The sequence below is a fragment of the Physella acuta genome, unplaced genomic scaffold (assembly GCF_028476545.2).
Source record: "Physella acuta isolate Inbredline_101_S28 unplaced genomic scaffold, ASM2847654v3 ptg000733l, whole genome shotgun sequence".
Taxonomy (NCBI): Eukaryota; Metazoa; Mollusca; class Gastropoda; family Physidae; genus Physella; species Physella acuta.
In genome coordinates, this window is record NW_026732251.1 from 120064 (window position 1) to 146040 (window position 25977).

Here is a 25977-nt window from a genome sequence, read left to right on the forward strand (position 1 = left end):
TTGAAAAACATATACACATGGCTCTCTCCCAATAAAAGTATATATATATATATATATATATATATATATATATGATTTGGATATGTTTCTATATATTAAATAATCTTATCCCACCCCAAGCCTTAATAGAATTAGTCCCGCGGCTATTTCTTACTACAAACTAATGCGTTCCTTGAAACGAGTTAATTTTTCTATTGATATTTGAACACAAAGTCAATTAAAAGAACCCCGACCACCAACACCACGTTGACTATACATACTAAATAGCATCTGCGCTAATTTCTAAATCGATCTACTTCACCCGACCCCCAGTTGATGACTGGGTGCCTTGATCAATACGTTCTATGAAAGGTTGTGAAAACACGATTTAAAAAATGAGTGTACACGTCATTTAAACACAGCACTTTCTCTGATGGTCTAGTCGTCTGCTGATTCATGTTGATCGATGGTGTACAGCAGTCAGTGCCTTGTGGCACTGAAGATGGATGCGGTTCTTTGAAAACATGTACGCGTCTCTTTTCATTAAATATCAGTCGTTGTTCTGGGGAACATATAGTCATATTCAATACTTTCGTTTCTGCAACATTGGAAATATAGAATAACTAGAATATACCTTGCATTTCTTAAGATCCGTGTTTTTTTTTTAAACAAGTGAATGTATCGTTCTTTCTGACCTCTGTTTATTTATAGCCATGGTGTCAAGTAGGTCATATACATCGCTACCTTATTACATATACTGCGGTGAATAACCTCAGTATTGTAAATTTTGACAATTTCCACGCCTTTACTAACACACCAAAATAAACAACCCTTGTATTTCACATTTGACTATTTCAACACTTACAGTATAAATCTTTATAGCACAGTTCACCTATTCCCACATATAATACTGCCAACACATGTTTTTTTTCACGATCTGTCTGTTTACAACTCTTGTAACCCATACCTAGACTATTCCCACATCTAATACAGCAACACATGTTTTTCACGATTTGTCTATTTAAAACCCTTGCAATCCATACCTAGACTATTCCCCACACACTATCTGAATCAGCTAACTTGTATTACACATCCTGACTATCCTAACACCTAATTCCCCAGACGTGCACAACATCAGATAAGTTGTATCAGGTTTTCATCACCTAGGTTATCGCAAACCCGACCTTTAACCCGCCTTTCTATTTATAGAATCTTCACCATGAAGCGGGTTCTCCAATGAGCTTTCACCTATATTTTTCTTTAACTGAAAAGGGGCGTGGGCGAATTTAAAGAAGGACCCCGTTATCACATTTTTCTCTGGAATTAATCAACCTTATGCTGACTTTAAAATTTACCTCGTTGAAAACCCTTAGTTTTTCGCCCTCGTATTCCTATCAGAAACACGAGAGATCTTCTTTTACATTTTGAACCAAGCATTGTGATTCAAGGGAAGGCACTACCGGCGATGACGCCATCCCAGTGACGCCGGCACGAACACGTGGGATTTCTTCACCACCAAGACCTCGGCCATTAATCACCCTTGGCCAGACTTAGGGGCCTGATACGATTCTTTCACGTAATAATTCTCTACATCACGTGCTCGGCTGATCGGGGTAATTCGGTCCCAGTGCTTGCGATTAACTTTTTTTTTTAAATCCGTTACTTTCTGGTTTGGTACAAACTCGAGGACAAACAACAACAAAAAAAGTAAAATAAATTCTCCCTCTGGGACTCGTTCTTGACACCAGAGAAGTTTTACGTTGTTGTGTCTGCGTCTTGCCTCTCCATCAGAGTTTCTTCCAGGCATCTCCTTCGTTGCAACAGTTTGTACTAATTCCTCCAATTCCAGTTTGCAAGCGTAATGACGTTTTATTGAAATTGTTGCTAAGTCCACGAGTCTACTTTGTACTTTACGACATAGCCCCCCCCCCTCCCCCTTAGAACATTTTAAGTGCCACTCTCCCCCCCCCCTACCAGAGGGGGGGGGGGGGGGGGAGTTTGGAAAAAAAAAACACTGGAAAAAAAATTCTTGTAGTGTTCCGACTCTCTGCAGTCCTCCCAAGGTGAGTCCCCCCCCCCCCCCCCCCCGAAATTTTTTTACCGCACCCCCGAACGAATTGAAATTTATATAATTTATATAGAAAATATATACTTTTAACAGTTCCCCCCCCCCCCCCCCCCCCCCCGAAGAAAGTCTACCGCCCCCCCGAAAATTTCAAGTGCCCCCCCGGAGAAAAAAGTCTGGAAGAAACACTGCTCTCCATCATCCACCAACGGCCATTATTTGGTAGTCTGCTTCTATTGTACCTGCTAATTTATTATGTTTTCCTTCCGGTGCACTCAAATAACGTTACCCTTTATTTAACAACTCAACATCGCCTCGGTTTATCCATACACACTCTAGTGAAATATTCTCAACCGCTTTAACATACATTTAAGGTCTATTAATAGCTTCTTAGATTACACTATTATTTTGTCCATAGCTCATAAACAGAGCCATAGAGGTAGTTCGTTAATAAGCTCCATACTATTCTTCGACACTAAGGGGGGGGGGAGGTGGGGGGTGGGCTAGTCTGTTACTTTCTAGCCATAATCCTAATCCTAAACACTGGTATTACTGTACCTAACCCAATCCTTATACCATAATCGCTATTACTTTTAACAGAACCTATATCCAGGGCCGTCGCTACCTTTAAGGCGAACTATTCGGTCGCCTAGGGCGCCATCCTTAGGGGGGGGGGGGCGCAAAAGGTTTTATCGAAAAGTACATAATAATTAATAACTTTTATAAAGGAGTAGCGATCTATTTCGGCACCCTATCTATCGATTTTGAATCCCCACCCCAAAATTAAGTCTATATAGGCCTATATTTATTCGCGATGGTGAAAATGCAACCCCCCCATCCTCCCAAGTTGGAAAGGTCGGGGCGCTTTTTACCATTCACTTTGCCCTTTATTTTGGTGTCACATAATCGATGTAGAAAACCATTAAATAAGTTCGTAATTTAAATTTCGAACATTTTAATAGGGCTTGTAAGTAATGTAAGTCTCGTTTTCTCTGACTTTGAATTATAAATCTGTCCTGGCGTATAGAGTTTTGTAATGACGGGGTGTTCAAAGTATTGTCACTTGTTTGGTAAGTTTTGATGAATCGTTTAGATTTGGGAGTAACGGCGGAAGGCTGTTGCTGATATGGTTTCGTAGGTATAAAGTATTTAAGTGTTAAAGTGTCGTATTTTTTATTTGGCTGTTTTGTAGTTGAAGGTCAAGTGGAATCTGATTAATAGTAGAGACATGAGAAAGTAGGTGATGAAGTATCGTAGTTCTGGACTTCGGGAGTATTGATTCTTGTGGTATTAAGGTATCGAATTATATGGACTGTTAAAGTGTAGTAGTAGGTCCAGTGAAATCGTTGTTGATTTGGAATACCGATTGTAGAGCTTGGTGAAGTTAAACGAGTTGGTGTCGTAGTTCTGGAGCATCGAGTCTAGTTATGTTTAGGTATCGAAGTTTGATACGTGTTGTAAAATGTAGTAGAGTATATCGAGTAGTCGAGTTTATCGTGAGTTAGATTTTTTCAATTCAATACGGAAAACACCACAAAGAAAGGTAGGCGTACTTTAGTTGAACAATCTTTAGTTTTTTAGGAATCAATATTACCACTCTTAAAATATTAATATTTATTAAACAGGATGGAATTTATAACCTACCGTAAACTTTGCTTTTTCAAATTATATTTTTTTATATATTTAATCAATGAATCAAGCAATGTCTAAAACAGTTACGCGTTTTGATTTTTTGAAAGACATCCCTTTATTTAGGGGATCCAAAATTTTATGTTTAGCATAGAAGTAGGCCTATGAAGTACAATAAAAATGAATGTCATCAGAATTGAATAGATGTATGTTATAATAAAGCTACCATTTTTAGCATTTCAAACAAAACATACAGTTAAGTAAGTAATAGGTAAAATATATGGTTTTTACAAGGTTACATAGCTAATATAAAAGATTTGTTATAATTATTACGTAATAAAATTTAGAGCGTATTATTGTGTTTTTCAAACATGTCTTAGTTACACTTGATTAATTTAGCAATTCTAGGTAAAGTTATTTCCCTTGAATAAAATTTTGTTATTAGGATTTTAAATGGGAGATAAACCGTTGCTTAACTTTACATTCATTTCAAATTCCTGCACCTTAGGTTGACCGCTTACATATAAATACAACTGTAAGTTATTATTTGTTAGTGTAAAAATGATATAGTGCTTAAGTTCTATACAAAATAGTTTGGTAGGTTTTTTTTAGCATTATTAAGTTGAAAAACAAATACATCAGTAGCCGTTGTAGATTGCTATATTTAATGTTTGTAGACATAGAGTCTTACTCGTAAATTAAACATCTAATTAATTGTCTTTTCATATTTTTCACCCTCTCCTAAAGGATTCATATATAACAATTTTAGGCTGGAATCTATAACATTTATAACCTTTTATTTTTCAAAACCAAAAAAAGTCGTTACATAATCACACAATATAGACATTTCACAATTATAACTAAAGACAGTCAAGCTTAAAACAGGTAAGTTCCGTTTTGGAACTCACCTTGGGAGGACTGCAGAGAGTCGAACACTACAAGAATTTTTTTTCCAGTGTTTTTTTTCCAAACTCCCCCCCCTCTGGTAGGGGGGGGGAGAGTGGCACTTAAAATGTTCTAAGGGGGAGGGGGGGGGGCTATGTCGTAAAGTACAAAGTAGACTCGTGGACTTAGCAACAATTTCAATAAAACGTCATTACGCTTGCAAACTGGAATTGGAGGAATTAGTACAAACTGTTGCAACGAAGGAGGCAAGTAAAATTTGATTTTGATGTCTACATTTAACGTTTTTGCAATTGATAATAAATTGATATGTCACTTTTAATGAATTGTTTTCTTATACATATGTTTTAGTAATTAATTTGTGTGAAAGGGGGCGTTTTAATAAGTTTTGCCTAGGGCGCTAAAATAACCTGGCTCCAGCACTGCCTATACCCTAATTCTTAACACTGGCCTAACATAACTACTAACACCCCTAACCTATAATTATTGGAAGAGCCGATATGTCGGCCGTTTGTTTGGGGATAAAACATATTTTGTTCAATCATCGATCAAATGACTCGCTGCCAACCATATGTCCCTGACCTTTTTAGTCAGTAGCAGAAATACCATTCTACCATAATAGTCATGTAGGGCCCACGCCCCGCCATAATAAGAACAGACTCATCAATTCCGAGAACACTCCGAGGGCTGGAATTTCGTGCTCCCCGACGCTATTTCGGAGAAACCGTTTGAAAAGGTCTGTATAAAACAGTGTAAGCAGACCAGAGGGGTTTAGCTTGTAGGGGAGGGGGAGACCTAACGGAAATACTGGTATAATTAATAGCTGCGTGGACTGGAATAATGACCTGAGGAAAATGACCGGAAATGAGATTGACAACTCGTCGATCGAGCCAGTGGGCGACAGTGATTGATTCGGCAAATAGTGTGTGGTGTTTTTAGTCGATCGCGAGTCATCGGAGGGCGCGTGGAGGATTTGACGTGAGCCGAGGACGATCGAGTGGCGAGAGACAGATGCACGGTGTGCATTAACTGGTCAGATTTGTGTGCGGCGTCATCAGTTTTGTGGGTGGAGGTCCAAATAAGGGAAGCTACTCTAATTTTTATAGCACGACGAGTACTAATAGAGCGAATTAACGATGTCAAAAGGGGATGTAATTCACGAGGTCTATCAATTCTAATGATCAATAAAAATGGTGTTTTTTTTATTATTACCTTAAACAAAAGATACTAGTTAAAGATTTAGCTGCTGACTAACTTCAACTATTGCTTCTATTTTTAAAACTAGCTTAAGCTATAACCTAACGGTGACGTTTTTTCTCTTATGTAAACCACAGAGGGTCGTTATTGCTGCGGTCCCATATAAAACGCACTCCGCAGTAAAAAAAAAAAAAAAAAAAATTCCGGCACGGAAAAAAAAAATTCCTTAACGAATCCTATTGTGGGCATTGTGCTCCTTCTACGGACAAAATTAATGCCGGGCCCTCGTGACGATTGTTTAGCTAAGGGGAAATAATAAGGTTTGGAAATTTCATTGCTTATAAATTAGTTTCCGGTAATGAGGTTTTCATTTATTTGTTAGATGCTAAAAAAGACGTGATGACGGCCGTAACGAAGGTATAAAAATTTACGTAAGGATTTTTTCCCCTCCAATCCCTTCGTAATAACATTTTAATTCCAACGGTTCTCAAAATGGCAGGGTTTTATTATTTAGCGGAGAATTCTTAGTTTAATTGCAGTCGGCTTGTTAGTTGTTGGTGTTTTTATCAGTTTCACAAATGTATGTGAGTGACGTCTTTTGTAGTAGTGTCGTAGTAATTCGTCTCTGTGTAGTAGTAACATGCGTGACGTTTACACCGAATTATGTGACGTCAACGATTCCATAAGGACGTGATCTCTATGCCGACCATTTTACAAAAATATTCGTGAATGATGTTTGACACAGAATGCATACTTCGTAACTTAATTTTTGTGTAATAATTAAGAAAACTTGCCCGGTCTACTGGATTCAATTTTATAATCAAGTATAAAGTCAAGAACCATTGGTCTTTTTTATTAAAACATAATTTTAATTCTTTTTTTTATATTTTTGCAGGTAAAAATTTCCTTAAAAAAATATTGTTTAACAGCACGGATAACTTGCCAAGAGGAAAGAACATTATTCACTAGATCATATTTGATTTAAAATTTACAAAACGAATTAAAATATATTTGGAAATTATAATTTAAGGGAGATTCAGGCGACTGATTGTCAAATCGTCAACTGTTTATATTTTCTGATTACTCCACGAAACAAATCTTTTATTGACCGGAAGCCGGCTTGACCGTTCTCTGCCACTGAACACAAACTGGACTAAGCCGGCACGAAAGGGTTGACAATATTCCGTCGCTCGCGGTCAGGCTTTCAGCCCTAATTGGTTTTTTTTTTTTCTGGCTGAGCAAAGTTTGCGTTTAGCTTAACAATTTTTATGTGACTTTGTGATTATTGTTTTTTTTTTCTGTAATTAATTACCACCAACTTTATCGGCGTGGTATTGGTATTTACTTTAGAGCGTATTTAGCATTGCCGTGTCGGTCTGTGATTAGGTGAGGCTCGTGGTTGAGTGACCGCACGTCTATAAATTAATTTTGTTACGACTTTTGGTCAAGGTTTTCAAAACTGTATGTGTGTATATATGTGATTAGGATGGATTTGTATGTAATTAGGATGGATTTGTGACTTTAATCCTGACTAATTATATTGTCAATCATGTCAGTCAAGGACGAATTCGGTAGAGATCAAAAGGAGGGGGCATGCTGCAGAAATATATCGGCTGTTGAGCTGTGGTTGTATAGGCCAGGTTCATACAATGTGCTGTAGGTTCTATTGGTTTATAGAGGAAGCTGCGTTAAAGCAGGGTTTAGTAAACAAACGTAAAGGGTTAATTCGTTCATCTCTCGTGATAAGGTTCAACCGGATGGAGGCTTAGATTGTGAGAGAGAAAATGATATGAAAAAAAAAATAAAACAACAGTGTTATGTATCGTATATAACACATATTGGTTTATTATATGAGTGGTGAATAATGTGATGTATCACGCACGATAATGAAAAATTTAACTAGACACAACAGGAAAGAAAGGGGCTGGGGGGGGGGGGAAGAAGGAGAGTGTAATATCCAACCTCAGACACTATAAAGTGGATGGGGGTGTAATGTCCAACTCTGAGACAGTGAAAAAAATGGGGGGGGGGGGAGGGGGGGTGTAATGTCCAACTGACACAACGATTGGCGACGTAATCCCCAATTACATTAGTTAGCGACAGGGAGCCTAATGGTCGGTCACTCGGTTGAATAGAAAATACATTCCAATCAGCTATAGGAGAAATACAAGGTGAAAAATTAGAACATTAGACACGGAAACATAAAAAACATGAATTCGAATTTAACGACATTGTTGTACAATGATTTGCTGTTGTTGCTCTAAGCCTGAAGGAAATGCCACATCAGAGCTGTATTACGAACAATGATGAAGAATGCATCATTGTGGTGCCTTTAGTGTAGACAAGGACAATGATAGCTGTAATCACAAACACAATAGCGCTACACACAACCTAGACATGAACAAAATGTCCTCCTTCCTAACATTTCCGCATCACTTGAGTTTGTTTTACATGAATGCGTGTGACGACTGAATACCCAGATTTTGTCCTTCGCCTTCCTCAAGTATAACCACATTTTTTAACAAAATAGATCCGTAGAGTTTTTTTTTCTGGAAAGTTTATTTTATTTTAAAAAATCTGCTTAAAAAAACAGAACGTGGACACATCTGTTTTTAGATTACAAATAAATAATAGCAGCTTTACTGTTATATAATCCCGCTGTTTTATTTGTTTAATTAATTAGTTTCATGATTTTAGCACGAGCATGTTTAAACTCAGTTTATTGCTGGATGTAAATAATTACTGTTCATTAGTCAATAAGGTTTAATCAATGCTAAATCTTGATTAATGAGCTCTAATTAGCTTGCGCTGAGATGGGTCATACGTTTAGAAAATTGGGCAAACATTACGTCAGAGGATTTGTTTTTTAAAACAGTTTTTAGTCCTTTGACGTGTGGGTGTGTGTATGGGGTATGCGTGTGGGGTGTGCGTGTGGGGTGTGCGTGTGTGATGTGCGTGTGGGGTGTGCGTGTATAGTTAAAATATTGGGGTGGGGGGGCAAAGTGAATAAAATTTGTGGTGGGGCAGGCGAGTAGGGTTTGTAGAGAGGGGACATAATATACAATTACAATACAAAGATTAAATGATAGTGGTAGTTACTGATGATCGCTTACCAGAAAGTCTCGAGTTCAAACCCTGGTTGTATAGTTTGTTTTTTGTTTTGTTTTGGCACTGTTAAGCGACCTGTAAGGTAACCCAGCTCTGGTGAAAGTTTTGGTATAAACGAATACAACTGGACATCTGTTGAGCACAGTTAATACGACGTTGTGAAATCCGAAATTTTCTAAAACATATTTCAGGTAATGCTCTCAGCGAGTACCTATCAAATACCACCGACATTGCTTCTAAAAAGATTTATGGGTCACCAAAACTGGACGGACGATAAAATTTGACCAACTGCCAGATATTAGCGCTTCTTGTGACAACTGTGCCATGTTTTTCTCACACGAACTGCTAAACCCGTTTCTCTACTGACCTCTTTTTTCTTTGATCCGGAGTGTGTTGATGTTCTTTATGGCTTATATGGTGACACAATATGGCTGACCACGATTTTTTTATAGTGACCCTGAATGTATAGTCATGAAGGTCAATGTTTATTGCCCTCGCTGGCCCCTCGGCGTCTTTAACGAGACCACCCAGCTCTGTGCCGCTACTAAACTGACGAGTTGTGTCCGGCTGTATCTTCCATGTGTGTAGTTGGTGATGGTGTGTGTGACGGGGAGGAGGGGGGGGGGTCAAGTCGCTGAACTTTACACCAAAGAAACTCAACGTGGTGGGACAGAAATCTTGCCGTGTACAAACAGGTGGCGGCAATAAAACAAAACCATAAGTCTCGCCTGTTCACTAGCGTACAAAAAAATACTTCAAGTTCATTAACCTCGCGATCCATCTTCACAGCTCACCAGCTATCAACCCCTATCATACAACCCCCACCCACAACCCCCACCCCCACCATAGCATATATTCCCGTCCAATTACAGACGCCGTTAAGCTGTCATCCATCTTGGTTCTTGCCGGCTGCGTCCAGCGCCGCTGTCGTGTCCACTTCTACATTCGGCCTTTCCTTAATTATAATTATCCAGCATGGTGTGGTCACACAATTATGTCCAGCACGCCTCTGCTGGTCCACAACTCCCTAGATGTTGCTCACTCTTCTCCCCACCCATCCCCTCACCCAACCCCTCCACCAACCCTCTCCTCACCATACCACTCAACACACCGTTCCCCACCAGCCCTCCCCACCCAACCCAACCCCTCCACCAACCCTCTCCTCACCCTACCACTCTACCCACCGTTCCCAACTCAACCTCCACCACCCTCCATCAACTGTGTCCTTCACCGACCAACCACTTTCATACACCGATCCCATTCACCCTACCCAACCCACCCAACCACCTCCACCAACCCTCTCCTCACCCTACCACTCTACCCACCGTTCCCAACTCAACCTCCACCACCCTCCATCAACTGTGTCCTTCACCGACCAACCACTTTCATACACCGATCCCATTCACCCTACCCAACCCACCCAACCACCTCCGCCAACCCTCTCCACCCAACTAAAAAAAAACCTCCCTAACCAACCCATACACCAACCCTCTCTCCACCCCAACTATAATAACCCCACCCCAACCACGTCCTACATCAACCCTCTCCTCACCCCACTATACCAGCCCTCTCACCCAAACAACCCCTTCACAATCACACTCCCCACTCAACCCTGCACCAACCCTTTACCCCAACCCAGCTCAACACACCAACAGTGTTCAATTAACACCTTTATAAAAAAAAAGCAGATAACTAATTTAGATAAAGCTGTTTTGTGTTCAACTGATTTTTTTTTCCATTCAGCATTGATATAATCAAATCGTATGCATAATTGTGTAATCGATTTTGAGAATCGCTAATGTACATTATGTAAGAATCAATACTTTTCTTCTTCCGTGATAGCCGGTTGTGTTTAAATATGCAAATTGTCTTTACTTCGATTCGATCACGTAATGTTTATGCTAGGGCGTTCTCAGGTCACCATGACATAGGGAAGTGTGTTGTTTTTGTCAGCTTGACACAGGAAGTGTGTTGTTTTTGTCACGTTGAATTAGTAGAAGTGTGTTGTTTTTGTCACGATGACACAGGAAGTGTGTTGTTTTTGTCACGTTGAATTTGTAGAAGTGTGTTGTTTTTTTCACGTTGACACAGGGAAGTGTGTTGTTTTTGTCACGTTGAATTTGTAGAAGTGTGTTGTTTTTGTCACGTTGAATTAGTAGAAGTGTGTTGTTTTTGTCACGTTGAATTAGTAGAAGTGTGTTGTTTTTGTCACGTTGACACAGGAAGTGTGTTGTTATTGTCACGATGATTTAACAGTTCCTATATTCAGCGCACTTCCGCTTCATCCATTTTCTCACTCCTCCAGGACATAGTTCTTTGAATTAAGACCCTTCCAAACAAACTGAACAAAGGCCGTCAAAAAAAGACCACATTGAAAGCCAAACAAAAATTCCAAAGGCTTTCCTATTCAAAAAAAAAGAAATTTCCTTTCCCCCAAAATCTGGCAATACGCCAGCTAAGACGTAATGGTTTACAATAAATTATTTCAATTTTTACGTCAAAGCATATAAAATCTTACACCTAAACAGTGAACGCCATTAATTAAGATCACATTTGTTAAAATTTGTATTTAATTTAATTAAAGACCAACACCTGACAGGAAATTAATTGAAGTACATGTATTCATCGCATATTTATAACTTAACATTTTTTTGGCCAGTTATGTAATTGTTTGCCAGATATTTATGAAGAATTTTACGCCAAATTCATTTAATGTATGGCGATTCTCCGTCAGTAATATTAGCTGTTTTACATACTAAAAACAACAATACATTTTATTCGCTATCCTAGGTTATACTGGATCTAAACCTAACCAGCTACAATATGTTAGGTTTTTGTCTTCGGTGTTTTTTCTTGACCCGTTATACCTCCCTACAATCTAAACCCCCAATCTTACCCCTCACCCCCCCCCCCCCCCCCCGCACGTTGCCGCTCCCGGACCCCTTTACTAAATGTGTAGATGAGGCATTTAATTAACGTTTCTCGAATTCTCGCCTTAATGTATCCAATCCTCGAGGTCTACTCACGTTACGGGTTTCACTTTAAATAGCTAGACGCGTGCCCCCCCCCCCCCCCATCACCTCCCTCATCTCCGTTGAGGTGGGGGCGGTAGGAGAATATATAAGTACGAGAAACTCTAGCAGAGACCAGGGGGTGGGGGGGGGGGTGCCGGGTGAAGCCTAATCTTGCCCACAATCGTGTAACGGTCGGTCATCCCTCCACGGTCGGTCATCCCTCCCCGACTTTGTTCTAAACTTATCCGTCAGTTCCGAGGCTGTTTAATTGGACTCGTTGCTTTATGTTTTAATGACTGCTCTCCCCTCCCCCCTCCCCCCACCTCACTAGGGTGCCAGGCGTTGTTGTTGAGACATTCCGAGGGCTGGAGAGAGAACCGTGTCATTCCGGGATGCCGTTAATAATTAATCGCTAGCTTCCGCGGTACGGAGGAAGTGTTTCAATTTTTATCGCATTCGGACAAAAAAATATTTGCCGGGAGTGCTTTGCTTGCAGAAAGCTTTTTCCTCCTCGTTATTTGAAAGGAAAAAGGCAACCGAATTAGAAAATGATGATGCGTTTATCGAGGCTCCGGCGAGGGTTATTTTAAGATAAGGGGGGAAAGTGTGTGATAAAGATGGTTGTTTTACTAACATTGTAAAATAAACGTATGCATCTTAGTTAGATGTGCAATATTGTTTTCGTCTCGAAATAACTCGCAATAAAAAAATAAATGCAACGTTTAGCTAGGCAAAAGGGAGTACGTTCTGTAGAACACTGTAGAACATTACGCTGAACATTCTAGAACGTATTTAAGATATAACGAGTCAAATGTACATGTGACCCCTGCACGTGATCCAAGGGAAATTAAAGTCAATATTTACATTTGGCTTGTAAACATTGCGAGATAGTAGTCACGTGACGAGAGTGGCTGTATACGTGAATGTTGTGTTAGCGGTTGGGAAACTTAATAAAATCATAACTGGGGAGTTGGGGGGGGGGGGGGGTGAGGACTAAATATAGCCTGAAGAATTGTCCAGCTTGATCTGTCCATTGTGATATAGCTGTCCAGTATGAGCCAACTGTCCATTGTGATCTAACTGTCCAGCATGATCTGTCCATTGTGATATAACTGTCCAGTGTGACTTAACTGTCCTATATGAGCCAACTGTGAAATGCTAGATAACCTACCATCGAATGCGGCATCGGTACTCTGGGCACATCACCGATCCACGTTGGTCAGTTGACCAAATCGCAAAGGACAGTTACAGTGGATATTCATCAAAAAACTTTTTTTAAAAAGAATTCCGGTCGAATAAAGTACAAAAGTTTCCCCATGAGGAACGGCGTGGTCGGATGGTAGAGCGTATAACTGCTAACCCGAACGTTAGCCCGTCGGATGGGTCCGCTAGGGAAACTAAGGTGGCTGGGCTAGGTCCGACCACACGATTCCACGTACGCCGAGTTAGTTGAAACAGATGAACTCTACTTCATCTGCCTCATGTGTCTTGAGCACGAACGGGAAAAGATGATGATGATGATGATGATGATGAGTTTCCCTGTGTGAGTCCACCAGTGCCAGTACAACCAGTTGTCCGGCTGGGCTAATCACGTGGTCTGAGTGGAGCAGTGTAGTGCACGCTGCTCGCGATGGTCAGTGTGAAGGTTGGTGTTGAAATACTGACCATACTGGACTGGCACTAAGCATTTCGCGCTATCCGTCCTGAATTTTAATATAAGCGTTGGCATATGCATATGTTGGAGTGGGGGGTGGGGTGGGGGATGGCGTCTTTAGAATTTTAGACAGGTTTGGGTGGGGCATAGCACGTACAAGGTCTGCAAGCACTGATCTACAACTAGAAGGTCAAACGATGAGTCAAGTCCATAAAGACTGACCAATCGAATATTTACTCATCTTATACATAAATGTTACGATGATTCATCTCTGGGAGGGGGGGGGGTTGTCAGGTGGATCTAATTACCCGGGGTCATATTTTGCCACCATGATTCAATCCGGTGAAGAAAAACAGCTTATAGTTAAAGTTTTGATTCGGAATTAGTTGGGTATTGAAATATGTTTAATCATGATTAGGCCAGGGCTTGGCTTAAGGAAGATTTACTTGAAAAGAGTTGTTGTATGTGTGCCACAGACGTTCTATAGGCCTACATGTATGACACAGTATCAAAACATAAAGCTATAGCTTTATTTAACTAACAAAATTAGTTTTACTAAATGAAGCTATAATTAAACTATAACTTTATACATCCAACAAAATCAACCTTACTAACTGGAGCTATTACTAAGCTATAACTTTTAAAAAATCCAACCAAATTAACGTTAAAGCTGTACTTCACACCTCGAACCAAACTTCTAAAATTACTAAGCTATAACTTTATACACCCAACCAAATAAACGTTACCAAATGAAGCTATAACTTTATACACCCAACCAAATAAACGTTACCAAATGAAGCTATAACTTTATACACCCAACCAAATAAACGTTACCAAATGAAGCTATAACTTTATACACCCAACCAAATAAACGTTACCAAATGAAGCTATAACTTTATACACCCAACCAAATAAACATTACCAAATGAAGCTATAACTTTATACACCCAACCAAATAAACGTTACCAAATGAAGCTATAACTTTATACACCCAACCAAATAAACGTTACCAAATGAAGCTATAACTTTATACACCCAACCAAATAAACATTACCAAATGAAGCTATAACTTTATACACCCAACCAAATAAGCCTTACCAAATGAAGCTATAACTTTATACACCCAACCAAATAAACATTACCAAATGAAGCTATAACTTTATACACCCAACCAAATAAGCCTTACCAAATGAAGCTATAACTGTATACACCCAACCAAATAAACATTACCAAATGAAGCTATAACTTTATACACCCAACCAAATAAACATTACCAAATAAAGCTGTAACTTTATGCACCCAACCAAATAAACGTTACTAAACGAAGCAACATCCTCCATGTGTTGGTAGATGCACGTGGCGAGTGACGGGCTGATTTGTTTGTCCACCGCCAGCGGGAGGGCCCAATTGATTAGCGCGAAAATATACGATCTAGCTGGGTATTACATCATGTCACCAAGCCCGGACCCCCGGGGGGTGTCGCATCGACTTATTTACTTCAGAAAACATCGGGGCTAGAGATTACTAGGCTTGCTCGTGGAGGGAGATGAACTCCCCGGCCGGGGGATGTTACACGAGGGGGAGGCGAGGGTGGAAAGAGAAAGGTCACTCATCTAGTACTCCATAAATTGGGTCAAATATATGATTAGATTATCCAGTGGATTATAATCTGCTTGTTGTGCACTTTGTAGCGTCCATACAATATTAGCGTTTTAAAAACGAGCTAAAAATCGATGCCGGATAAACATATGCGTGCTTCAGTACATCAATGAGGGAGATAACTCGGTAAATAATTGCCACCAAAAACAGTGTTATAAATCTTTTATTATCTCCCTTCTCACATTTTAAGCAACCATACGCACGGTCTGCACCGCGAACATAACGGCAAATGGTGAAGGAAATGTCGAGGGCTTTGGTGCTGGATTTATAGCCTGTCGTTTGTCCTTTGGTATAATTATGCATTGTGCTTGTCTCGCCCGTGGACGGATAGAATGCTAGCACGCCGAGGCGGAGGCGAGTGTATAAATTTGACATTATTCCTGATGCGAGTCCTTGTTTATTTTTTTAAATTTTTTTAAACAGAATTTTCATTGATATAAAACCCGCAGCATGTTATAGCTCACAACAAAGCTCGTCTATTATTATATCTTAGTCGATCTTTTTTTTTTTTTTACAAATACAGGAAACCGCAAATAGTTAAATACATAAACAATCTTTATAGTTGTATTCTGTAAAGATGATTTTATCTTTATGTCCTGTATTATGTTACCCCCCTGATGTTTGCCGGTAGTTGGGTGCTCAATACGATACTGTTGTTGACGTAAGTAAACATCAAAGCAGGTGTAACAGTTTCTACCTGTTAAATGCTTCCCGGATGTTGAACGTCATGGGAAACATAATTAAATCAGATTTAATCTAAATAATTGGATGAAGATTTGGTTTTATACGTTTACTTTAATGTTGTAAAGTTATTGTACATCCGTGACTTTAATAGCCCCCATACCAGTTGTGTGTGTAAACCATATGTCTATTCTCATATCCCTTGTTTGTTGTTTTACAGAATGTCCGCCCTCCATCAGGCTGCGCTTATGTCCAGTGCCCCAATGTTACGGACATTGCTGGACAATGGAGCCTCACCTGGACTTAGGGATAACAAAGGTCAGTATTGTTTAACCGTGTGTGTATGTGTGTGTATAGCCTCTCTTCCACTTCCTTATTAGATCTTTCCCGTCGTTAATTAACACTGGACCTAATTAGTGAATACTACGGCACGGCTAATTGCCAAGAGGCTAAGGGATTTAAAAAAACACACCAAAAATGAAAATATCCATTGTCAATTAGAGATACAACCTAGGTCCAGAAGACTCCATTAGGCATTAGCTCAGTCTGTATGAGATCCCGACCTAGACCACATCGTTTGAATAATGAAGGCGATTTTGGTCGAAAGTTTGGCATCTGACTGCTACTAAAGCATCTTAAGATTATTAAGATGGGGTTACGTGTGGCCTTACTGGACCAATTTTTTTAGTTATCTTTAACGGTAAAAAGTCATTAATGACCCGCCCTTGCGAACCAATTTTTACTACTGCTTCAGAGTTTTTACCCATCAAGACGAGGCACTCGTAGTTCAACGCCTCTCGCTCTGCGACTCGGTTTCTGCAGCACCCGAGTGACTTAATCGTTTCTATTGTTGTATTACAATATAAATGTCACACACGATTTCGCATAAGTACCTACACCACCCCCTCCCCACCCCAACCGTAGAATGGCGCCTCGCACTACACGGGAAGTGTCACCCCCTTCTCACACGAGGAGCGTCGTTATTTGAGGCTTACTAGACTAACAAATATACTTTTATCTACCCACTCTATTTCTGTGAAAATTTCCGCCTCCGGAAAAAAACCCCGGTGCAAGCCCCATCTAAAGTGACACGCCATTGACACAAATAAAACCGCCTATTTGTTCAATAAGTTCCCATATTGTATGCCAGTCAAAAGGACGCCCCCGTAGTTACAGTGGGGGAGTTGGCCTAGAATGTACCTGGTTCCGCCGTACCTGGTTCAGGTAGGATAGTCCGTTTGTCTTCTAAAGTCGTGCTTCATATCCATTCACGCGACGAATTTTTCGTTTGTTCGCGTTGTGTTCGTTACACATACCCCCCCCCCCCCCCCTCCCCAGCTTCCCAGTTTTGTATGACGTCATTGCACGCTCCTATAGTTAAAAACAAACCTTATTTTAACATTAAAAAAAAAGAAGTTATCAACGCAACATCTTGTTTTATTTTAAACAAGAAACAAAACCACTAGACGGTGTCGTGATGTTATCATCACGATGTGTGTTACAGGTTCTCCAACACGTCACTACTGATGTTCTGTGAGTCTAAAAATATTATGTGACGGTTCCCTCCTCCCCCCTCCACTCAATGATAAAACAACTTGAAATAACAGTGAGATATTTGAAACAGTTTCCAATTTTAGATTCCTCCGCTGCATCGAGATACCCGAGAAAATGGGAGATGGGAATTATTTTGAAACTTTGGTGTAGGGGGAGGGGGGGGGGGGCGTCGTTTCCTGTTTGTTGAGTCCAACTCGGCAGTTAACGATAGGCAGATAATGAGATATCGTCTGATGTTTAGTGCACGTCTGCCTACACCTACCTGTTTTTCTGGGTTACATAATATTAAATTTGTTAGTGTTTACTCGACAGTGTTATGCCAATTTTGATCTCGTCGGATGCAAAGCATTCAACTAACAGTCTCGAATAAACTATATAAGATTAGTTACTTCCGTTTTAGCTTCAGAAATTTCCTTTTTTAAATATCTTACTTTTTAATAACTTCATATAAGACCACATTTAAAACATAATCAGTTTAGCTCCAAGCTGTAATGTAAATTTATAGTTAGTAAGAATTCGAAATAAACTTTTGAAGGAAGTTCTTCAGTTAAGCTGCATAAGAGTAACTTCCAAAATTGTGACCGATAATTTGGAGGCGGTAGCGAGGGTCGCCCCAAGTTGAGTTAAATCAAAACTAATTGTTTCGCGTCTTCGTAAAAACACACTCATAAATCTGGCCATTTTTTGCTATTGTGTCTGGCTACTGGAATTGATCGTTAAAACCCGGCGCCGGTTCTGCTGACCGGTTTCCGTGATACGGAATGTCTTTATGAAACTGATCTACGGGACACATATTCATAGGATGCTAAGCCTGATAGCTGGAATCCTGGGATATAATACCTAATTATCTCTGGTATGTTAACACTGTGGTCAGAATTCTTTTCTCCGGACGATGACCCGTGGGCGGTATATCACTTCAAGTAACAAATAAGAAAAAAAAAGGCACCAAAAGAAAGTCATAATAAGAACAAAAAATGATTACTACCTTAACAAGAAGAAAAATAAAAATAAAAACAAAAAGTGACCACTGAACTGACCCATCCTCCCACGTTATGGCAGCTATAACGTCCTTATTAATCTACATAAAAACTGTTTTTATTTATTAAGTGGACAATAAATCGTTGCTCGCGCTGATCGATCAACCAATTCAATCCAACACAAGGAAATACGTAGCGCCATTGTGGCGTGTACATAGCATGATTCATAGGACGAGGAACGCTCGAGTGTCTTTCAGCCGTGAGAGAGTTCTATCTTTTTTTTTGTTTATCCCACGGTTTTCTCTTCCTGCTTTTCTATATTCTGCCGATGGTTTGTTTCATCTGTTGACATCAACACCTTAATTTGATTTATACAAAATATTTGAATTTAAAAAAAAAAATGAGCGTAGCGAGAACAATGTTTTTGTTTTCAAAGAAATAAATCCCAACCTAAACCAATAAGAAATATAAAAGTGCAAATCAGATATTGCTTTTCACTTTTTGAACTCTCTTTGTTATTTGATTAATGTAACTGGAGCTGCAATTAACAAATAAATAACATATTCCCATTGTTGAGTAAACGTAGATTCTATTCTTTTAAAAACATACAGGAAATGGAAGTTACCTTGTCAGCTCGTTGGAGCTATATCGTTTTTCATAACAAATTTAAATTGAAAAAAAAAACAATAATTCTCATAATAAATTTATAAAAATGAATACGTACTTACGAGTTGGTGTAAAAAGTTGTATTATTTTATTTTAAAATCCCGTTTAAAGTTACATAATAGCATGTTCTTGTAATACTACTCCTTTTATTTAGAGATCTAAAATTTTACAAAGTTAGTTTTCGACACTAGTATTAGTATTCCCGATATGTGTGTTAGCGTGTATGCGAGATTTTATCCCCAGCAATGGCATTTGATAACATATTTCCCCTGTATCTCAACCCAAACACAGGTATGATAGCGCTACACTATGCCACCTGGCAAGGCGTCCCCCAGTCTGTCCAGATTTTACTACAGAAAGGTTCCCCGGTCAACGAGCAGGCCCTCAACGGCGAGACGCCCCTGCACCTGGCCTCACAACATGGACATTTTGAAGTTGTAAGTACATCCGCAGTAAAATAGTTCCTTTCAGAAATAGACATTTTACACCAGCATGAGACTATCATCACTACATACATTTACAAAAAAAAGGAAAATAAAAGAGAGAGAGAGAGAAATAGATATTACACCTATCATCACTGCAGACATTTTTAAAAAAAGAAAAAAAAAGAGAGAGAGAGAAAAATAGACATTTACATGATCTGTCATTATTACTGGCATTTACAAAAAATAAAAAAATAAAAAAATGGACGTTTACATAGACATGAGACTCTTACAGACATGGAAAAAAAGGAGAAGAAGACTTTAATGTTGACACTGAAATACTTATAAGCATCTTTACATAAACTGACACATTAAAGAATACATTGACATTTAAATTAAAGAAAAAATTCACATTGACATTAAAGCGTACGTGGACATTCACATCAAAGCATAAATTGACATTCACACTAAAGCATACATTAACCTTTACATCAAAGCATAAATTAACATTCACATTAAAACATACATAGCATTTTTACATGAAAGCATAAATTGACATGTACATCGGTATGGAAATTTACAACACCACGGAAAGAGTCATTTACCCCAAAACAGACACGCTCGTATATATTTAACACGTATCGGACTATGGCGCGGTCAGTTAATGGTCAAATATGTATGACCACTCCATCACTATCACGTGTAAATGAGAACTGCTAGAAAAACGCCCTCGCCGATACAAGTGTTCTGAGATCGAACTCATGTCCCTACGGTCAGTTCGGCGAAGTTAAGCTGGACATTGTATTGGCAATACCTGCCTTGAACTCACACAAATTTTTGCTTATAATACTTGGATTCATTAAGCCGCCATATTAAAAGGGAGAACATTGCTGACTCACTTCGTGTGTATGCGTGATAACTTTTTTTTTGTGTTGGTCAGTGTGAGCACGCGATCGGGCATGAACTGACCTCTGAGACACGTGACTGTTAGAGCCTCGTCTTAATCCCCAGGCGACCCTGCTGCTGAACCAGCACGCTGACCCCACCATCTGCAACAAGGAGCTCAAGACAGCCCTCGACTTGGCCTGTGAGTTTGGGAAAACACGAGTAAGTACCATTTCAAAGATGCGGCTGGTTGCTGTTTTTTTTAGTTTATTTTACTATATAAACCTTAAGGATTGGTTAGAATCGCATGCTTATTGAGCGAGGGTGATATTTCTGAGCGAATTGTGAGTTTTGTGTACACCTTCCTAATTGACAGCTAGACAATGGGGAAAACGTAGTGTTTAATACATTTCATGAATAATCTGTAGACTCTATAGCACGGGTTCCCAACCTGGGGGTCGCGACCCCCCTGGGGGTCGCGAAGGTCTTTCTCGGGGGTCGCCAACTGGTATACTAAACCTTAGTAATTTGAAACAAAACATAAATATTTAGAAGAATTTTTGAAATTCGGCTTCATTAACATCACTGGAATTGTAATAGAGAAGAAACAAAGCGCACTGTACAATGTTGTTCTCAGTCACGAATCTATGAAATCTTCAAAACTAAAACGTCATTTGAGACGAGTCATTCGGAATACACCAAAAAATATATGGAGTTCTTTCGTCGATAAGAAGCTAGTTGCAAACGCCAGAGACTTGATCGAACAGGAAGTTTTCACCAGCATTAGTGCAAGCATCAAATGAAGTCGCGATAGAAAATGCCAATCAAAAAAAAAAAAAAAACAATAGGAGAAAATCTCATCAAACGCTGCATGTACGTAAATGTTAAATAACACATTTTTATTGAAATTAAGCTTTCACCATTGTTTGCTTTTCAAGATGATAAATCAACAGACGTGAATTCGTGTTCGCAGTTGCTGGTCTGTGTCTATATTCATGCGGATGATAGCATAGATAAAAGAGTTGCTCTTTTGTGAAGATAGCATGGAGAAAAGAAATATCTTTTTTGAAACTGGATGATTAAATTGGGTTAGAACGGCTGTGGGGGTTTGTACGGATGGTGCGCCATCATGTTTAGCTCAAATTTCAGAAAACAGACAAGATTTAGCTCCCTAACCGCTGCCTTAACCAATCGACATCAAGAGTCCATTGCTAGTATAAGTCGTAAATTATATAAAACGAGCCGGCCCGCGGCATAACATACGCCGCTATTTAGTTGTTTCTAATTTTCAATAATTCATAATTTGTGAATTCGACAGTACCAACGCTGACACTGAAAATATTTCTTTAAAACACTATAAGTAGCTCGTTAAGGACCATAACCCCCCCCTTCCTTCCCCCCCCCTCGCCCCCCCCCCCCCTACGTTTAAAATCGTTGGCTCTGCTTGTAAACATTTAGAGTGAACACAGCTCACTAAAACCATGTAGGGGTGGGGAGGTAGGGAGAGCGTTTGCAGCTTGTTTTCTAACGGCTCGAAGAAGAGAATTATATATATAGATCTGGAGCCTTCAAAGAACTGAGCAAAAACATTAATATAGATCACGAGGTTCTGCTCTTCTACACTACAGTACGCTGGCTGTCAAACGAAATGTTGTAAATTGTGTTTTCGAATTGAAATCTGAAATCAAATTGTTCTTGGGAGTGCAAAGGAAACAAGACTTTTTGGTATACTTAAAACGACATAGAGTGGTTAGAGAGAGTATCAAACCTAGCAGATATGTTCGAACATCAAGATAAGCTTAACCTGAAGCTTCAGGGAAAATGAACGAATATTATAACTTTCCATGATAATCTCGGGGCATTTTTATCAAAGCTGCAAAATCGGTAAAGAAAACAAATCTTAGAAATATTGTAAATTTGAGAAACTCTGCAGTGTGGTAGATGAATCTGATTGTGAGATAATTAAAATTTTGAAAGAAGAGATTTCTGGGCATCTTGAATCTCTTGAAAACGAACTGTATCGCTATTTCTCTGAGATGAAAAAAGAAGAATCTGCATTCACGCATTACCCATTCTCTTCTTCCCTTGATGTTGCCAGCATTCCCGATGAATTACAAGATGAATTCTTTGATTTGCAGAATGATTCCGAGTAAGATGAAAAACTGCAGACACAATTTTGGTGTAGTATTCACCATTCATACCCAAACGTAAAATTGATTGACTTTTCGAGAATATATTTTCAACACTATTCTTCGATTAAAAACAAAATTAAGATAATTATAATGACATAGGTTGGCGTTAACAATTTAAAAAAAATAATTAAAAACTTAACCACGAAAGTTTAGTGAATAGTATGCAATTTTACTCATGCTATTAAAACAGTTATCAAGAGTAGTTCATATTGAAAGTCTACTAGAAAATCTTATTTTAGTGTTTATTAATTTCCATACTAATTTCGGCTTTTTAATTCTATGTGGGTCGCGGGTCACTTAATTTTTATAAAAGGGGGTCGCCACTCGAAAAAGGTTGGGAACCACTGCTCTATAGTGATTTTTTGTATCTTGTGAAACATCTCACGCATAATACTTAACTTGTATATTTTGTTAACAGTCAATTAGCTAAGACACGAAGAGCTTTAGCGCGAGAGACGCGAGGGTTGTACCCTCATCACGTGACCAAGTCGCGATTCTTTATTTATTTATTTACAGTGAGCTCGCAGACAGCTGTTTTGTGTGTGTTTGTTTTTCTTTTGTGAGAGTGTGCGGGTTAGGTTTTGTTGGGGACATTGTGCTTTCGGCAACTCCCACAACTTTCACCTTCTGCCGTATGTAATTATTTTTAGATGGTTTACCACCCATGGTGAAATGATTGATTAAACCATCCCGACTAATTCTTAGTCACGTACATAAGTATGGGTGAAACTTTATGAAATCATTTTGGGTTTGGTGCCTAGCAATAGAAGGGGGTTGAGTTTAAAAATGGTCTAAAAATTTTAATTTATTTTTAAGGGGACCACTTATCCAAGTTTTAGGAAACAGTATATTAAGTGTGTGCTCTTTATTTTAAAAAAATAGAAGGAAAATACTTATATTAACCCCTCCCCCCCCCCCCTCTCTCTCTCTCTGCGCTCGTCTATTAATGTTTCACATCTTTGTTCTTTAAAAAAGTCAGTGGTTCACGGCTATTTTAAGAATTGGCCCTCGAGTACATGCTCGTGTACTGACTACATGCTCCCATTAATAACACGCCCCCGCTTTGATGTGCGGACCAACTTTTCAAATCAATCACCTTCAGAGTTTATTATGTACCTGGCAGGTAGCTCGGACTATCCCAGCCTTCACTTCCCGAGATTGATGGCGACTAACGAATTAATTAATTAGACCACAACAAATACATTCCTGCATAATTAGCGGTGTCCGATAAGACAAGGACCATGTTCTGTCCGTTTTTTTAAACTCCCAACTACAATGGTAAATGACAGGGATGGAATATTTCACCTGGAATCCAATGCCCACCTGTCTTTTATTCGACCTGTTCCGCCTTATTTAAAAAAAAAAAACTGCTGTTTTGATTATATTCAAAGTGAGCATACCAGCGAAGATTTATTCTTTGGCAATTTCAGTACAGATTAGCGCATGTCACACTTTGACGTAGCACTCTTTTCAAGTTATAATCATTGCGTATTTGTAAGCATTGGGTTCATTTTGCTGCTGTTCATACATTTTAAATCCCAAATGAAGATCCGGTGTGATGAAAGAGCATGCGCATTACATATAATGCGATGAACATGCGCAGTATCTATTCTGTTTTTTCCCACGTTTTCTTTAACTTGCTTTCGCGTCTGTTTGTTTGTCTTTCCATCAAATCTTGCGATCGAAATTTCGGGCACTTCCCAGTTAGCTAGCGCGCTGAAATTTTCAGGGAAGCTTTGTTTCCGATGACAATACAATATTAAATTATTATTATTACTAAATTGATCCATGGAAATTGATCATTATTGATCATTTTAGACTCCTATTGATTTGTACAAAAAAGGGACATAACCTAGTAATTTTAATTTGATAAAAACAAGGTTCGATACTTTCCCTCTTCTGAAATCTACTTTTTAGTTCAATCAGAAAACGTGGGTTTTTAAAAAAAATTTAATGATAATTAATAAGCAGCTAAACTACGTATCTTTCCCAAACCACTTATTACACTACCATATTTGTGTGTGGGTAAATTTTTGTTCTGTTTTTTGTTCTTAAGTCTTGAAACAAATAAACCCCTCGCGCTTCCCTCGTCCCACAACCGACTCTTGTTAAAGATGTTTCTGATAGATTCATCGTCTGGGTGTCTTGTCTTCATCAGGTGGTTGAGCTGCTGTTACGTAGCAATCTTTGCCAGAAACTTCTGGAAGATTCGCCCACGGATAATCTGGACAACAACCGGACGACCTGTTTACACCTGGCCGCTAGAGGCGGACATGTCGATATAATCAAGTAAGTCCTGGCGCCATTAGTCCCTACTTAATGAGCCAGCTAACGAATGAATTAAATACTCGACTTAATGTAAACAAAATATATGGAGTAATTTCGTTCAAAGTTTAAGTAAGACTTTACTCGCCGAACTTCGCAGTTGGACTTAAGAACTGACCCACCAACCAGAAATATACCTCGATGTTTGAACTCTAAGCCAACAACGACCTTGACATATCCTCATTCTGTTTATGAACGTAAAATAACAAGACAGATCTAGATTTAGTTAGAACCTCGAAGAAATTTGCCTCGAAAACGAACCGGCTTCTGAGTTTGTCGATTTGACATTTAACACATGTATTATTGTTATTATTTAAAGTTTGACCTATTAACCCTTTGATTGCCTGACATAAAGTTGACGTATTAACCTTTTTACTGTCCTACATTAAAGTTGACCTATTAACCCTTTGATTGTCCGACTTTAAAGTTGACCTATTAACCCTTTGATTGTCCGACTTTAAAGTTGACCTATTAACCCTTTGATTGTCCGACTTTAAAGTTGACCTATTAACCCTTTGATTGTCTTTGTGCAGGCTACTGTTGCAGGCTGGGATGAACATCAATAGGTCAACCCTGAAGGGCACGTGTCTGCACGAGGCAGCCCTCGCTGGGAGAACGGAAGCTGTGAGGCTACTACTGGATGTAAGTATGGGGGCTTTGGGTGCTCACTCCACAGTCAGTGGGTTGCTTGGGCTCACTGCGATATAGGGGCTGGGTTTAGGGCTTGGCGACCATAGTGGAGGGGGCTTGGCTTGGGGTTTAGTGTTCGTGAGTCCCTTCACAGTGTAGGGGGCTACTGTTTGAATGTTTCTGAGTCCCGCCACTGTGTTGAATATCGTCGTGGAGCATACTGGTAATGTACACCAAGATGGCGGCCAAGTCTTAATAAAATGTATTTTCCCAGATCTGCTACTCTCGACAAAATCAAGTCTTAGTACCACCCTACAGCATGGATTTTTCACTGCAACATTCTACGGTGCACCCTCTACCCATTCAGCCCATTACGCCCTCCCCAGGCGCCCCGGCCCTTCTTGTGCATCGGATAAAAAAAGGTTACACGTGTAACA

The 25977-nt window shown here is 39.3% G+C and overlaps 1 protein-coding gene across 1 annotated transcript in view; it reads left to right on the forward strand.

The window, feature by feature from the left end:
• The window catches only part of LOC131950075 (uncharacterized), a 178245-nt gene that overhangs the window by 49560 nt on the left and 102708 nt on the right, over nt 1–25977 (forward strand). The window contains exons 3-7 of the mRNA XM_059312111.1: nt 16110–16207; nt 19378–19523; nt 20520–20615; nt 24744–24874; nt 25444–25552. Of these exons, the coding sequence (XP_059168094.1) occupies nt 16110–16207; nt 19378–19523; nt 20520–20615; nt 24744–24874; nt 25444–25552 (580 nt within the window). The remainder of the gene's footprint in view (nt 1–16109; nt 16208–19377; nt 19524–20519; nt 20616–24743; nt 24875–25443; nt 25553–25977) is intronic.